This window comes from Cinclus cinclus, chromosome Z, assembly GCF_963662255.1.
Source record: "Cinclus cinclus chromosome Z, bCinCin1.1, whole genome shotgun sequence".
Lineage (NCBI taxonomy): Eukaryota > Metazoa > Chordata > Aves > Passeriformes > Cinclidae > Cinclus > Cinclus cinclus.
The window spans coordinates 76,588,965-76,605,374 of NC_085084.1; the positions used below are offsets into that span (position 1 = coordinate 76,588,965).

A 16,410-nucleotide genomic window follows, 5' to 3' on the forward strand; every position below is an offset into this window, starting at 1 on the left:
AGCCAAAATAATAGAGGAATCTCCTCTGGAAAGTAAGAAAACAAAAAATAATCATGACTTGCTTTAAAATTAAACACAAGAGGAAGCTTTCTGGAGGAGGGCGGTGAAAAACTCCCAGAACAAATGGAGTATTTCAGTGTAGCCTAACGCCAGCTTCACTCTCCTGCCTCTTCAGCATTCAGAAATTATTTATTACTGAAAAAAAATCCCAAACTAAACCCAAAACCTGCTTCCTCCTCCCATTTCCAGGAGAAGTGCAATGGGAGAGAGAAAAATCTTGGCTTTGACAGTGAAAAAACATCTCTGAAATGAGTCGGCTGTGAGAGACTGTCTCCATCAGGAGGGAGGAAGAGGATAAGGTATGAGGGAGTGAAGGGTAGTAACGAGGAGGAAGAAATTGCCCAGAGGCAGATGCCTGCAAACAACTGCATGTGAGAGGGGGGATACGAGAAAGTCCTTAAGGAGAGAAAATCAGTGCAAATCTATGCACACAGGCATGGAAAGCAGATACAAGCAGCAAGCAGTGCTTCTTCCCCTAACTCCAGCATGAGATCATGAACAGAAAAACTGGAGCACAGCAATAAGAGCATCCTCTGCAGCCCACCCAGGGAGGGAGGCTGCAGCCAGGAACGGGAGAGTGGCCACGGGAGTGGGAATGGGCAAGAGGACATGCCCGGGCTGCTCCCAGGCAACAGACCTTGCAACCCCCCTCCAGCTCTGGCATGGCCAGGGCAGGCTCAGGGTGCAATGAAGTTGAAAGCACTGCTCTGCCTCCACCAGGGCAAAAGTCCAAATTTACAAATGTTCTCTGTTAAAGAGGAAAAAACCCACCAAAACATCCAAGTTCCTTCCTTCAGAAGGAAATTAAAGGTTTTCAATGTGTTTTAGGTTTTGGTTTGTTTTTTTTTCAAAACTTCTACACTGAGTTGCACAAAGGGATTTGCAAAACATTTGGTCTTTTGAGGGGAAGGAGGTGTCAATTCAAAGTGAAGAATCTAACCATTTCTGAAAAATACCAAAAAAATACAAACTGCACTCTTGCTTTCCCCTACGCTTCATGTCTTTCTATCTCCCTTGACAGAGAAATATGATTTTGTAAATTTGGATTTACAAAACATTTGGATGTTGATGGGACCTAATTTGCAACACTAAATGGCTCCCCTGAGGATTTTCCCCAACAGCTTTGCCCAGGACAGATTGGCAGCCAGTTTTGCTCTCTGATGGAGATGCCCCTCATGGGAAGCACAGGGTTCCAGCACAGGGGATGGAGGCAGCTATTCCTCAGCACTCATGCTGTCAGTGCCTGCAGCCCCCCAGGGATGGCCACCCTGTCATCCACTGCTTTGTGCTGGCACCCAGCAAGAAGCAGCTCCTGCCAAAAAGATCTGACAACACAAACGAGTGAGACAAATGAGGAGAGCATCATTCTCCCTGTCTTAGACACGGAGATGAAGCTCCCAAAGCAGATGAAATGACTGGCCCAGGAGAGTTGTTTTCATCAGAGCTACGCTCTGGTTTTCTTCCTTCCCTGTGATCCTATGACACCTGTTACATTGACACCAGAGTTTGGTCAGGCTCTCCGGACCCTGCTGAAATACAAAACCACAAAGCACTGAATTAACTTTGTCCAGTGCCTTTTTACCCACCTGGGACCCCTGTACGGCCCTTGGGATACCAGCACTTGGGCAGTGCAGGGATGGCTTGTGGGGCTATGGAACAGCTGCTGCTATACACACCTGTGACTCCTCTGAGGCACAAAAGCAAAAAGCTTTCCATAAATACTGGTTACACTAAAAAACTCCTCAGAGCTAAGCAAGTAAAGAAAAATGGCGCAAACTCACTGGAGGAAGGAAAATACAATTAAATCACCCAACAGCCCGTATCCACTAATCCCTTGTGCTACCAGGCTTGACTTGAAGGTGTCTGCTGACATGCCCTTCCCACCTGTCATCCAGCCCTGGATTTTCCAGAATCCTGGCATGGTGTCTGTGCACACACATTATGTGGGAAAGGAGAGCCCCCACAACCACAGCTGCCAGCTCACAGTTTCTGTCCCACCAATCTGTGGGGCTATGGGCTGTGCAGGGACAAACCTGGGAGCTGCTGCCCCATGCTACAGCACAAATTAAAAAGCACTGAATGTTTTCAGGAGGTTTAAGTATTCACCAGGCTGGGGGACACATCTGCAACATCAGGAAACAGCATTAAAGGAGCTGTGAGTGCTTGTGGAGCTCTCACTGTGAGATTCATAATTCTGAAGCTGTGATTTAGAGCAGGATGAAGAATGTGATGGGATTAAATCTGTCTACCTAAATCCTGAAATTTTCCTTCTGGGTTTGCATCTCCAAGTCCTTCTCATAGATCAATAGAAGGATGCTCGGGCCCACCTCCCTGGAGCTGCCAAAAATAAAATTGCAAAAATATGGAGGAAGAAATGCATCATGGATACAAAAGCCCATGGACTCAGAGAGCTCAGTGGAATAGACTACAGACTGAGGGGGTTCACTTGCACAGAGGTAGGGCTGCCCACTGGGCACCTTGCTCAGATGGGGCAGACACTTTCACTTTAAAGTGACTGATCCAGCCCTGCAACCTGATCCAAATTTCTTGTGAGATAAGGCACATCCCACTTCTTAAACAGCACTTCTTATTAGCCCAGGGGTGAACTGACCCTGCTGTCATGCAAAAGACATGAACAGCACCTTTGATAAGGCTGAGTCAAGCTAATTGGTTATTGTCAATAACCAGAAAATAAATAATTAAAAAAAATTAAAAAGGAAAAAACCAAAACAGATTTACAAACCTATGCATAGACATACAGACAGATGTTTCCTCTAAAATGACAGCTTCCAAAGTCCTATGTTGCTACTATTCCCCCTGGGATTTTCCTTTCTGTATACCGTGCTGCCAATGCAGCAGATAGGTAACTTTTGAAAAGCACCAACCAGCAGCATGGAAATAGCTGCAGTGATTATATTGCAACACTTCACTGCTTCCCTGAGCTGCAGCTCCCTCCTCCACTGTTGGAAGCACAATCAATGCTAATTAATTAAGGGCCAGAGCCTGCCAACCATGGTCACACCAACTTCAGTGCTGTTTCCTGAATATTCAGGTCTCACGATCCACAAAAAGTGAGGATCAGCCTCCAGCAACTTGGGTTGAAAACAATAGAAACTCTCTTTGCAAACCAGGAGGGATGAACAGGCATGTCTGTGTCACAGCTGAGAGCTGGAGAAGTCGTCTGAGCTGGAGCAGACCCCAGTGAGCTGCAGCTGTAAATCAGCAGTGAGGCATCCTGCAGGCATCCCTAAAAGCTCTCCACCAGCAGCAGCCACGGAGCTGGCACAGCTTTTACACCCAGCCAAGGCTAAGAGGAGGGTGCCTGTATGGGGCCAGAGACAGAGCATGAGCACCCTCCAAAACCAAGGAGGAGCAAAACTCTTTCTCTTAGTGCCCAAAGTGATGTGCCCTGTGATGCTGGGAGAGAGGAAGGCAAGGGCTGGGTGTTAATGGACGAAGATGGGGAGGCTCCTTGAGAGCAAAGGAGACAGGGAAGAGTCTCAGGAGAGTGAATGGACTTCACTGGAGCACCAGAGGGAGCAGTACTGGAGCTCACTGGAAGGTGAGCCTGTGGCTGTGGCTCCTAACTCTGCCAAAAGGTTTTGCGATGCTCTAAGAGTGAGGAGGCACAAGTAGGCAATCCAAGCTCCTCATCTGCCCCTCCACTATGCCACATTGAGGGACCTTCACACAAAGGAAAAGGGCAGGACCCCAGTGCTTTCCACCACAAAGGTAAAACTACCTTTCAAGTCTGCTAAGCACAGGAACTTGTGCCATTAATATGGCCACCAGGCTTGTGCCTTGTAATCCTATGTAATGCTACATACCCTCCCAACAGCAGAAGTTCCTGAAGGGCTCAACAGCATCCTCCCACTCCTCAGCAACTTCACTGGATTTTCATTCCTTTGCACTCAGCCTCTCCAGTTGTCCCAGCAGCTAGCACAAGTTATGGCAGGTCTCCAGGCTTACAGTTATAGCCAGTCATGGAGGTTTCCCTTGGGAAATCGCAGGAAAGGACTAGACAGACAGACAGACAGACATGAGCTTCTGGATTTAATGCCCTCTCACTGCCATGTGCCTCAGTTTCTCCCTTGCACAGCATCCAGTCAGCTGGAACTACCACACCACAGTGCAGAGAAGCCACAAACTCTGTAGAGTCCAAGCTGCCAGGGCTTGTGGTTTGGCTGGAGTCAGAGCCTCTCTGTGACTCATCCCATGAAGGCTCAAATTCATGGCTATGGATGGAGAATCCCATTAAGACTACTCCAGGCTCAATTCACACTCCCTCTGGGAGTGGATTTGTGCATAAACAATGCAGATGATGAGCGCAGCTCAGCCACCTGGTTGGACAAGATCCTCACTTGGATGGATGAATGGATGTGGGGTTTAGGAGGACAAGCTCCCCGTAGTAGACCCCTGTGTGCACACTCTGCACCACCCTAGTTTTCAGCTGGTGATGGTGTTGTGAGTTTGCCTTCATGCCACTCACAACAGGATGAGACCCTGATCCCCCTCTGGAGCTCTGTTACCTCTGTGAGGGATTCTAATCAACTTCCTTGGTTTTATTTCAGTTTGAATCCTAGGGGCAGCAGGTGTAGCCCTCCCCTCTAGCAGTGGAGACCAGCTGAGTATGGAGTGGACTTTTCTCCAGAGAACAGGAATGCCCTTTGGAGGACCAGACAATCCATTCCCCACCATCCCTCTGTGAGCAGCATTGTTATTCAGCAGCACACCCAAGGCCTGGACATCAGAAATACATGCACAGGTGGGCACACCTCATTACACCTCAGCAAATCCAGCAGGAATTAAGCAAGTCAGGCCACATGCTGAAGCCCTGCTTCAGCTTGTGCATCCCAGTTAATTCCTCAGTGTGATGGTGCCAGCTCTCCTCTGCCTACAAATCACAGAGGTCTTGGCTGGCAGAACTCCTATGGGTTCCCAGACTTGCAGGTCAATGTTTTTTAGCATCAGCTCTGTAGATCTCTGCTGTTTTGCAAAGCTCCAGAATGGATAACTAAGAAGAGCCTGGCTACTGGCAGATGACTTAAATTTGCTAACACAGATTTAAGCTCCTGGGGAAATGCTGCAGGCTTCACAAACTAAAAAAGCTAGGAAGGTCAAATGTGTTGAACCTGGGATGAAAGGCACTACCTTTCTGTGTGCACCCCGAGGTGAGGTTTTGCCACATCCATAGGGAATTTTGAACTGAGAGGTGGATGTGTCTTGACAGGGACTGTCCCTCCACACAGATGCATGCATGTAACTCTGCAAGGAGAATATTTTACCAATTTCCTCTTGTCTCTTAAGTAGAGACTAAGGCTGTTTTATCCCCGTGCTGTGAATCACACCCACAAATCCCTTTCCCCAGCACCAGCCTCCTGAGTATGGCTCTAACCAAGGGGAGGCAATGAGGCTCCAGACTGCTTGGCTTCAATTAGCACCTGCTAACAGCTGAGCCTGGATATCAGTCTTTTCCAGCAAATTGTACACCAAGAGATCAATGGTTCATACAGGGCTGTAACCCCTCCTGCCTCCATCACTGTCAATTGCCTTGTGGTTTCACTTCACTTCTCCACCTGATGGGCCTTCGTAGAGCAGTCATTACATGGTGACACACATCTCTTTTCCCCTCTGTAACGAGCCTGCCACAGTCCCTCCTCAATCCTTCTTTTCTTTCTCCTTTTAATATGCCACAATTATATTGGCTTCTCTGCATGGATCCACCCCATTTAGTGCTGCCCAAGACTGCTTATGCTGAAAGATGCTCTTTTCATCCACAGCACAGACTGCACATCTTGCAAGTTGTTCTGTGTGTTTTTTACACTCCAGCATCTCCCAGTCTGATTAGGAATCTGGCATTTCCCTTTCCACAGAAGCACAATGTCTGCTCAGAGAAATTAACCCCACCAAGGACTTCAATAACAGAGGTTTATGGATGTTGTGTTCCAACCTGCACTCCTGAACATGCTTCATAGTATCTTTGCTCTGTTCCCACCCCAGAAAATCCTCTCAGAGGAAGCAGAGAAGATGATCATATTTGTACTCAATGTCTTGCTGTGCCTGTGTTCCCATTATCCACGGCTTTGATTGTTCCCAGATGTGTCACAGGTGAGCAGAAGATAGCAGCAAGTGATTCCATGCCCATCACTACAGATGGGTGTGCAGGACATGAATCTCCCAGCCTTTCCTGACATTTTTTGGTCCTGGGTTTTGCCACACACAACTACTGTGACATGTCCTGGGAATGATTTGTAGCACCCACTGCTGAGGCTGTGGGCTCCTACAAGTGGTGCCCAGAGCTGCCCCCAGGGCTGCCACATTTTGCTTTTTGAGCCTGATTGGGGATTGGCTTTGCAGTCCCAGGGCATCCAGTACTTCAGACACTGAAAGCTCGCTCTTCAAATGGGATAAATAACGAGTGGTACATTCAGTCCAAGTTCTGTTGGATGTGTGGGCTGATGGGATCAGGATGTAGTGGAAGTATGAGATGTCTGGTTCACTGAGATAGCCACATGTGACTTCTGAGGTGAGACCTTTCCAAGCTTTTGGAGGCTAATTGAAGCCAAATCCCTGAAGCACTAAATGTTTCTGCTCCATCTGTCACAGTTTTGTGTGTTCTTCCATTTCTTGAAGACTTTGAGAATGTAAAGGAAGGATGAGGATTGCTTCCTCCCTCACCAAAAGGAGCTCAGAGCTAGGACTGGACACAGCCCTTCTTCAGCAGGCAGTGGTCACATGAAGAACAAGGCCCATAGCTATTCCCTCTATGCTGGGATAAACCTCAGCTTCCTAAAGTCTGAAAATCTGCAAATGAGATTTTGGCTTCTATCAGCCTATGGGGGCTCCTAGCTGCTGTGGCAATGTGTTTATTTACCACCACGTGTCAGCAGAGGAAACCATGCTCATGCTCCATACAGCAAGAAAACGCAACACCAAGAAGGAAATCCAAACCATTCCTCCCAGCCTCTCCCCAGCAAACAGGCCTTGCTCAGCACTGGGTTTCAACAAGGATTTATTGGAAAGAACTCTCTGGATTATGTAGATGATCCACAAATTTAGTGCTGCCCTCCCTGCACAGCCCAAGCCTGGCAGGTCCTGCCCCCCCCCCCCCCCATGGGTTGTGGCAGCATTGCCCTGTGCTAGCAGTAGTCCACTTGAAGCTTTTCTAGATGTCTGGGTGGACTACAAATCCCATTCCTCCTCCTTTGTTGCCTGTTGATGTGTAATGAAGCCTAAGAGACTACTGAGACATGTTTTTCCTTAACAGTGGCAGAACTAATGAGTCCTGGCAGACTGTGATCCTCCTGGCAGTTTCTTCTCCTCACCACAGATATGAACTATTTTCACTGGTTTTGTGGGATCACAGGCTTGTAGAAAGCCTGATAGATCCACACTCTAAAGCTGTGTTTTCTTTTTTCTTTTCCCTCTTTGATTCTTTTACAGGTTTGTGATCCGTTTCAATACACGGGGCCTATTTTTGGGAAGAGTTCCCTTTTTTGTTATCATCACAGATATTGCCACTAGGTTTCCTTCCAAGCACTTGGATGGCTCACATGGGACAGATCTCCAGAACCTCATCAGCTTCACTTCAAACAGCTACTTCCATTTCCAGAAAGTGGCAAATTCAATTCCAGTGACTCTGGACAGAATTGTACATGGAAAGCAGACAGCTTCTTTGCAATGCCCACAAACTTTAGTAACTTGAAATAAGCAAGACTTCAAAGCCCTGAACCATCAAGCTGTGTTTTCCCTCACCTAAGTGCCAGTCCTTCTATTCTTCTTCCTGTCCTTCCCTTCTCTTTCCCACTTGCACTAAAAACATCTCACCTCCTGCCTCCAACAGCACTTAGCACAATGGGACATCAATCTTTTTGCTGGCCTGTGGCTATTTTTCAAACACAGACCCTGGGTAAGAGCTGTGAGCTCTCCAATCTCTGTCTGACAGGCATGACCCGTGCTCCTGCAGTGTGTCCCAGCAGGACAGGCCACACTGCACCATGCACCAGCGACTTTCTGCAGTGCAAGATTAACAGACAACACGTGGAAATTAACCCTCTTGATTTCCCAGCTCCCAGGAGGGAGAAGCAAGCATGGGATGTGCTCCCTACAGGGCTATCCTGCCTTGCTGGCTGGACCCCTGTGGGATGCTCAGCTCTGGAACCTGTGGAGTGATGAGGCAGTGGGCAAGAGAGCACAGGCACTAAAAATAGGCTGTTTGTGGTAGGGGCTGACCACATTTATTAGCAATCCTGTGCTCTGGCTGACCACAAGGTCAGCTGCCTAGAGCTTGGCTGTAATTCACTCTGTGTCTGGGCAGGAAATCTACTTGAGCTCAGGGGGATGTCCAGTAATAGAAAAAGTTGTTCCAGGACCTTGGGCTATTTTTGCTGTTTTCTTTTATTTTGCAAACAGAGAACCTTTTGGGAGATGCATCTTGTGCTGGAAAAAAAAGAAAAATAAAGCCAGGTGCTCATGGACAGAGAGAAGGATAGAAATGGAAAGGGGAGCATGCAGATACTCGTGCCTGTTTGTGCCCTAGTTGTGCCCTGAGGTTGTTCATCTTAGACAGGCTCACCTTCACCAGGGAAGATCAGAGCAGTGAGGGGGACTCCAGAACTTGTTGGGCTCTTGAACACCCTAGCAGTGTGCAGCAGAATCTAATAGGTTGCAGTAGGGGTGTCCCTGCAGGTGGGCTTGCTGTCTCTTCTGCTTCCCTGCAGCTGTGGGTTGGCAGGGAAGATAGGGAGGCAGTGAGAAAACCATCACGGTAATGAATGCTCAGGGGTGGAGATCATGGACCTTCCTTGGAAAGGCATCAGAGGGCAATTTGAATTATAGCCAGGTTGTACCTCTGGCCAGCATGGGATAGGCCAGCAGACTGTCCCCCAGCAGATGCAGTAATCCCACAGGACAATGCTGGTCCACAATGGATGGCCATGATCCTGAGCTAGCTTTGCAAGGCAGAGGAGGCAGAGAGCAGAGAGATGCCTGCCCTTAAACGGCAGCCTTCAGAATGATTTAAGCAGGCCTTGCTGAATGGGGCTGCAGTTTGGAGTGAGGCTGATATTTTCAGCCAGCTGGATAATGAGAGCATCCAGAGTTATAACAGGAAGGATTAAAAAAATGTAACTGCTAATGGGGAATTAATTGTTAATGGAGAATCATCATTGCAGGAGGGTGTTCCCAGTGTTGCCCCACAGGGATCTGTTCTTGGCCAATTGCTAATCACTCGTCTTATCAATTATCTTGAAGGCAACATAAAACTGTTGCTGGCAAAGTTTGCCAGTGACACAAGGGCTGAGGTATATAATGGAAAGGATGAGTCCATCACACACAGAGTCCAGAGGAGTTAATATACGAGCCTTCCCTCGGCAGGAGCATGTGTTTTATGCAGCCAAACACAAGTCCATTCATCTCCAGTGGAGGAATGTAGGTCAGACTTTCAGAATGCAGGATGGTGTCCTGGGGAGGACAGCACCAATAAGGCCTTGTCAGGAGCCACTTGGAGATAAAGTGCCAGTGCTAAGAGCAAAACCTGGCCAGAGGCAAAAGGAGGTGTCATGTGAGGTAGGAAGGTACTATGTAATGAGAAGACAGAGCTTTGTCCTGAGCTGGCCCCAACCTGAGCCTGGAAGAAGGCATCATTTCCAACCTCCCAGCCAGCCACTCTGCACACACAGTCAGTCCCTTTGACCTTGCCTTCCCCAGCCACTGCTTGTGCCCTGGAAATTACAGAAAAAATCCAGATCACTCTTTTGCACACACCATTCACCCTGGGGAATGCATGTGAAAACAAACAACAAATGACAGATGTTTGTCATGTTGCTTAATGCATGACTGAAGGACACTGTGATAGTGCTGGGAGGAGAGGAGAGGAGAGGAGAGGAGAGGAGAGGAGAGGAGAGGAGAGGAGAGGAGAGGAGAGGAGAGGAGAGGAGAGGAGAGGAGAGGAGAGGAGAGGAGAGGAGAGGAGAGGAGAGGAGAGGAGAGGAGAGGAGAGGAGAGGAGAGGAGAGGAGAGGAGAGGAGAGGAGAGGAGAGGAGAGGAGAGGAGAGGAGAGGAGAGGAGAGGAGAGGATACTTCTGAATGCGTATCTGTAGGAGCCATCTTAGGTTGGATGCACAAGGCCACCCAAGTACACCTCTTGAATCTAGGCACCTCAACTCAACTGTGTTTGCACAACAACTAAAACCTATGCAGATGTCTACAAACAAAACACACAGCCTGGTGTGAACATACAAACCATCTCCTACACAGCAAATCCAGAGAACACCTCCAAAACCAAAGTGTCTAGTTTAAGCATGCCAGGCAGATGGCATTCCCTGGCATGGGCTGACTTACATGGAAGGAGCAGAGTCCAGAAAGAGCTGGTCACATCCCTGTCAGCCAAAAATTACAACACAGACAAGGTTGGGCAGTTCTAGAAGGGGAGAGAGGTTTTCCTATCTACAGCTGGTTTTGCTTTGAAAATCCAATTTGCATAGCTTTGCTGTGCATTTTGAAGGCTATTTACTGGTCCAGGCTTTGTTTTTGCAGCAGCATTTCTAACGAAGCATGTGCAAACTGGAGCCCTCGGGAGGCTTTGCACCAGAACAGACTGCAAAAGATTAGTCAGGGCTTAAGGGAGCAGGAAAAAAGGGAGACTAATGAAACAAAATCTCTCTTTTCCTCAGCTGAGGAGTGATGGGGGCTAATTGCTTGTTGCTGGTGAGGAAGCAAGGAGATGGGAGCTTCTACGCCTATCAATAAATTAACCCCAGCATGTGGCGTCTGAAGTGCATTCATTTTCAGAGCCTTTTATCTCTTTGTCTCCTCTCCTGGGTGAAAACATAATTATTGTTTAAACACGAGTTAATTCAGCAAGGTAAGGATCAATAAAGCAGAATTACTCCTCTTTTAAAAGCAAAGAAATCTCAATCTGGGACAGATGTGGACATAACTCTGGCAGAGCTGATGGATGGGGAAGATGCCTTGGTCACAGCAAGAGGCTGGGGAAGCAGAATTCCCTCTTTTCACGACTGCTGTGGGCATTGGGTTTAATAAGAACAGATAAGTCCAGCCATAGGCACTCACAGCATTCAGTATAGAAAGCTGAAATCACCCATGCATGTACACTTGGTAGCCTGACATGTGGTTAGGCATCTCCACCATGTACACACTTCCCACACCAGAGCTCGGGTTAAACCCCAAAGCTCATGCCGTGATGTCTCCCAGACCTTTGAAGGCACCCAGGCCCTGCTAGGGAGGAGGTCTCTGCACTGCAGGGACCCCTCACCAGCTCTGTGCTCACACGGTGGAGGCCTTGGACAACCAAAGGTGTGAGTGTCACAGCAGTCAGCTTTGCATCAGTGCTCTGTGCAGCTTTCCCCATCACCTTCCTCCATTCTGAAATAAATTGGCAGCAACCACTGCCTGGAGAAAAAAACACAGGAAGGAAAATGGAGCTATACATAATAAAGGGAAGATGATTAGAGAGCTAGAACATCTCTTCTATGAGGAAAGGCTGAGATACTTTGTATACTTCAGCCTGGAGAAGAGAAGGCTCTGGGATGACCTCATAGTACTGCCCAGTATATAAAGGGGCTACAAGAGACCTGAGGAGGAATTTCTCACGAGGACATGCAGTGACGGGACAAGGGGTAATGGCTTTAAACTGAAAGAGAGTAGGTTTAAATTAGATATAAAGAATAAAGATGGTGAGACTTTGAAGATGGTGAGGCACTGGTGCAGCTGTGGATGTCCCATCCCTGGCAGTGTTCACAGCAAGACTGGATGGGGCTTTATGCAAACTGGTCTAGTGGAAGCATTGCTATCCATGGCAGGGGGATTGGAGCTTGATGATATTTCCAACCTAAACCATTCTGTGATTATTTGTGGAGGGCACAAAGCTCTCCCCTTCTCTCCCAGGTTTTCAGCCTGTTCTGCCTACTGTGTGCTCTCCCATTCTTCCTGCAGCTCCTGTCCATCCTTTCATGCCAGCTGGATCTGTGCAGATGAGGACAGCCCTGTGGCTGTCCAGGGTAATACCCATCTCTGCAGGCAGGTTGGCCCAATCTGGCATCCCCATCCAGAGCTGGTTATTCATGTACTGGGGATGACAGTCCTGGACACCCTCTTCCATTGCCCCTTTGTGCTTCCTGGCAGCAGAACACCCCAAACCCACTGCCCGACCCAGAACTTTAGTGCCAGCCTCTCAGCATCCCCCTGGGGCTTCCCTGCTGGAAATCTCTGATCTCCCACCACCCACTGCCCACCCCCGTGGGAAGCTGCAGTCCCCAGCTCTGTGATGCATGTGAAACCTGAGCAACCTGCCAGGGAGGCAAAGCAGGGAGCTCTGTCACCCCAAAGGTCACAGGAACCCCAAACCCATTGACCTCTGAACCTCTCCACTCCTTTCCCTCAACACTGGGGATGATCCCAGGCTTCTGCATCCCAGACAGATGCATCCAGGGCTCTGCCACCTCCAAGGTGAAGGACTAAATGTGAGCAACAGAGGGGTTAATACAAGAACATCCTCACTTTCACCAAGCCTGACGCTGCTTTTATTAATTCATGTGGCACTTTGCAGGACGCTCCAGTAAACTCCAGTAATCACCGGGGTGCATATGAGAGCCAGGAGAGGGTGGCCAGGCTCCCTCGCAGTGCTCATGCTCACTTAACAGCTTGTCACATCCTCCTCACTCAAGTATTCAGTGCTAATGCATCTCTTAAAGTGCTTCATGAGCTATTAAAGTCGAACGTGCCTCAAGTGCATGATAAATGGACTCTATGCCAGCATCTTCCCCCCACTCCACCGGGTCCCTGCCACCAATGGGATTAATCCATCCTCCCACCTCATTCCCACTGTGCTTTTCCAGCCTGAGTGCCCGGCTAGTGGGGAATGAGGTCTGGGGCTGGTTGGTGAGGAGAGGCTGCAGCAGGGCAGGGGGTGAGCTCTGGGTGGGGGACACAGGGCACAAGCTCTGGGTCTAGAGTGTTCACCTGCCTGTGTCCAAGCCGGGTGCTATGGGGTGGGCAGGAGACCTGCTGCTCCAAAGCTCCTGTCAAGAGCATACCTCAGAGTTTCAGAGAGGTGCCCAGGAGGGACACACAATGCCTCTGGGGAACAGATTGAGCACAGTCCTGAAGTTATCCTACTATTTTGTAACTAATTTTCTGACCCTATATCCATTTTTTGTCCCCCAGTGAAGCTGCTACAGATGGGAAGAGCCCTGCCTGACTTCTCACACTCCATTCAGGCATTTGTTGGTGCACACAGGGCCTCAGCACCTTCAGTTTTGAGTTGCTGCCCCAGACACCTCCCTCCCAGACACAGGCAGGCAAGGGAAACAGGAGGGACATGAGGACATGGGACGCTATGCTGCCAAACCCCTGAATCCTGCTGTGTTACAGAGCAGAAGGTAACAGTCACTGCGGCTCTCCACCAGCTGTCAGTGGCAAAATGTGCGGTCCTGCTTACTGGTTAGAAGCAGCATTTGTTTCTGTCTAGACAACACAATTCAAGTGTGTGCAACTCAGAAGTACCTGGCATTTCTGTGTTTTGTGCAGCTCCCTGTGCAACAGGTCTGGGCTACTGTTCCTACAGCACAGCAGGAAGCTGCATCATGCATCCAAAGGGTGCTCTGGCAGTCCTATGGCCAGGTCCTTTAAAGCTTCCCAGGTAGTGATCCTGCAAGCACAGCAGATGTGGGCAGCTTTGCTTCTCTGCAGGAAGCATCACACCACCACAAGCAGCGTCCAGCTCAATGCCCAAATGCTTTGAGCAGGCACCCTGGGAAGGGATTGGGAACATTCCTGCAACGCCAGCCAACAAGCTCCTTCCATGTCCAGAGAGTGGCTGTCCCAATGGAATGCGGATGTGCTGCCAAACCCTGGCTCTTTTGTGTCCGACTTGGAAGCTTGTGGCAATGTAAACCCACCCAACTAGATTTAGGGCAGCTCAGTGGGGCAGTCTGGCTGGGTTGCTCAAGTTCACAGAGCCCAAGGATGCATAGATGTCTTTACTGGAGTTAATCAGCAAAATTCTCCTCTAAGATCACCTAAAAGCAACTACAGACTCCCAGGAAAAGCAGTGAGCTCTGGAGGTTCCCCATTTTGTCCTGTTTTTTCAGAGCTGGACTCTACACCAGGACTCAACCATAATTTTCCTCCTCCTGTGTAGACCCAGGATCATGTGAGGCTCCTCCAGCCAGTAGTGACTCTGAAGTGTAATCTCTCTAAAGCCACCACTAAAAGAAGCCCTGTATCCCCTGTCAAACTGGAGAGATGTGAGCTAGTGGTGGGCACAGATGTGTGGTGGCAATGGGGATTAAGCCACTCCAAGGAGGTGAGAGCAGGATGAAGCACCACCCATTATTGTAGTGAGGCAGGGTGTCATGGAGCTGTCAGGCTGATGCTTCCTCCCAACTCTTCATCCCTTCATGGGTGGGCTGCATGGGGCAGGCATCCACAAAAGAGTGGGCAAAGGGGTCCAAAGCAATAGGAACATAGAGAGCTGTGAGCAGGGCAAAGGGCATCAGCAGAGCAAGACGTGGGATGCCCAAATCCCACAGTGATGGGTTGGAGGGGACACTTGTCATAGACAGAATGACAACATGCACAAAAATTTTATCAGGTACACCTGGAGGGTGCACCCAGATTCCCCCAGGAGAGAGGCTGGAGGAGCAGCATTCCCATTTTTCAGGACCCCCAGGACCTGGGAGGTGTGAAGGACTCACCCTGCTGGCTGTGCCTCTGGGCGTACACCACCACCACTGCGGCGAGCACCACGCAGCAGGCTGACCGGACAGGGTTAGCCATCTGTGGAAGCAAACACAGGCAGGAGCAGTCAGGGTTTGCCCCCAGTGCTGAGAGACCCCAGTGATGGACTGCAAGGAGATGACTGTAAAACCAGCTCCATTGCAGCCAAGGGGAAATTCACTGCAAAATGAAGCATTTTGCTGGCACACGCTTCATCACTCGATAGCCTGTGGTACTTTCCGTGGGAGGTGTGTGGAGGTGATGATATGCCTTGCACAAATGCTCTATCTTTCCCATCTCATTTTCAACATTTCCCTTAGGAAAGCCAACCCCGGGTGCTGGGCTCTCCTTGGCAGATGCAGCATCATCCTAGGAGCCAACACTACCTGCAAATGGGTTGCAGAGGGATTTTGAGGAGATGGGAGCATACCCAGGTAGTTCACAGCAGCAGTTGGTGATTAGGACGTGGAAGATGTTGATCTCAGCAGAAACCTAAGCCTCAGCACCTGCCATCAATATCTTGATGGACCACAGTTGTCCTCCACTTCTCTGGGCTGGGAGAAGGGCTGAGGCTTCTCTGTCCTGGTGAGCTGTGCCTTGTCCCACGGGATGCTGTGGTGCAGGGAGGTGTGGAGAGGGTGACAACTAAGAAAGGAAGTGATGAAGACATCCTGCCTGCACCAAAAAGCCTCCCCAAGGAGTGGAGAAGTGGCACCAACAATTACAAGGATACCCTGCACAGCCCTGCTAGGCTGGAGATGCCCCCTCATTTTCTTGCAGCCAGGGCTGGTAGAGGAGACTAGAGCTAGGAGGGAGCTGCTGGGGGCAGCAACGGGATGCTGGCCCACCCATCAGGAGGTAAATAGCACCTTGCATGAAAAGCAAATTGCACCTTCAAAACCATTTAAGCCTCTCTAATCTCTAGTGCTGTATCGGTAATGTGCACAGGATTGCCTTTTAATCTAGAACATGAGTATGGGCTCATTAGCCAGATGGCATCCATTTAAACCTAAATAAAGGGGGAGCTCTATTGGCGAGAGAAAAAAAAAAAAAAAACAGCAAAACATATCCCATTACCCAACACGACTGTTGCAGGAGCCCAGATGGCCTCGGGTTCACAGCAAATCTTTGCAGGGCTGGAGGGAAAGGCAAGAATAGCTGGGTGGGATTTCATGAGCAGATTTTGTGGGGCAGCTGGACCAGCCTGATCTCAAATGTATCTCAGGGGCAGGAATGCTGAGGGAGATAGTGGGTCTGAAGAGGAGAGCCTGGAGATGGGCAGAGAAGGGGGTCCATGTCCTTTACTACTGATCTTTCAGTGCTGGGTTTGGGCTCGAAGGGCTGGCAGCAAGAGCCATTCCCAGTGTGCTAGTGCTGCAGAGCACGAACATGCAAGTCCCAGACCCTGCAGTCAGTCCTCACAGGTCACCTTGAGCAAATCACTGTCTCCCCATGCCTCAGTTTCCCCATCTGTAAAACAGAGATAATGAAGATGACCTTCCTCTGAAAGCTCTGGGCAGGAGCGCTAAGTGCTAATTACAACTTTCTTATCACTCACTCTTCTTCTGCCCTCCTGCTTCTGTCCCTGCTCTCCACTGCCTTTTCCATGTG

General features: G+C 49.3%; 1 protein-coding gene across 1 annotated transcript in view; it reads right to left on the reverse strand.

The window, feature by feature from the left end:
* CNTFR (ciliary neurotrophic factor receptor) overlaps positions 1 to 16,410 on the reverse strand; it is a 198,601-nt gene that overhangs the window by 66,926 nt on the left and 115,265 nt on the right. The window contains exon 3 of the mRNA XM_062513288.1: positions 14,778 to 14,859. Coding sequence (XP_062369272.1) covers positions 14,778 to 14,859 — 82 coding nt within the window. The remainder of the gene's footprint in view (positions 1 to 14,777; positions 14,860 to 16,410) is intronic.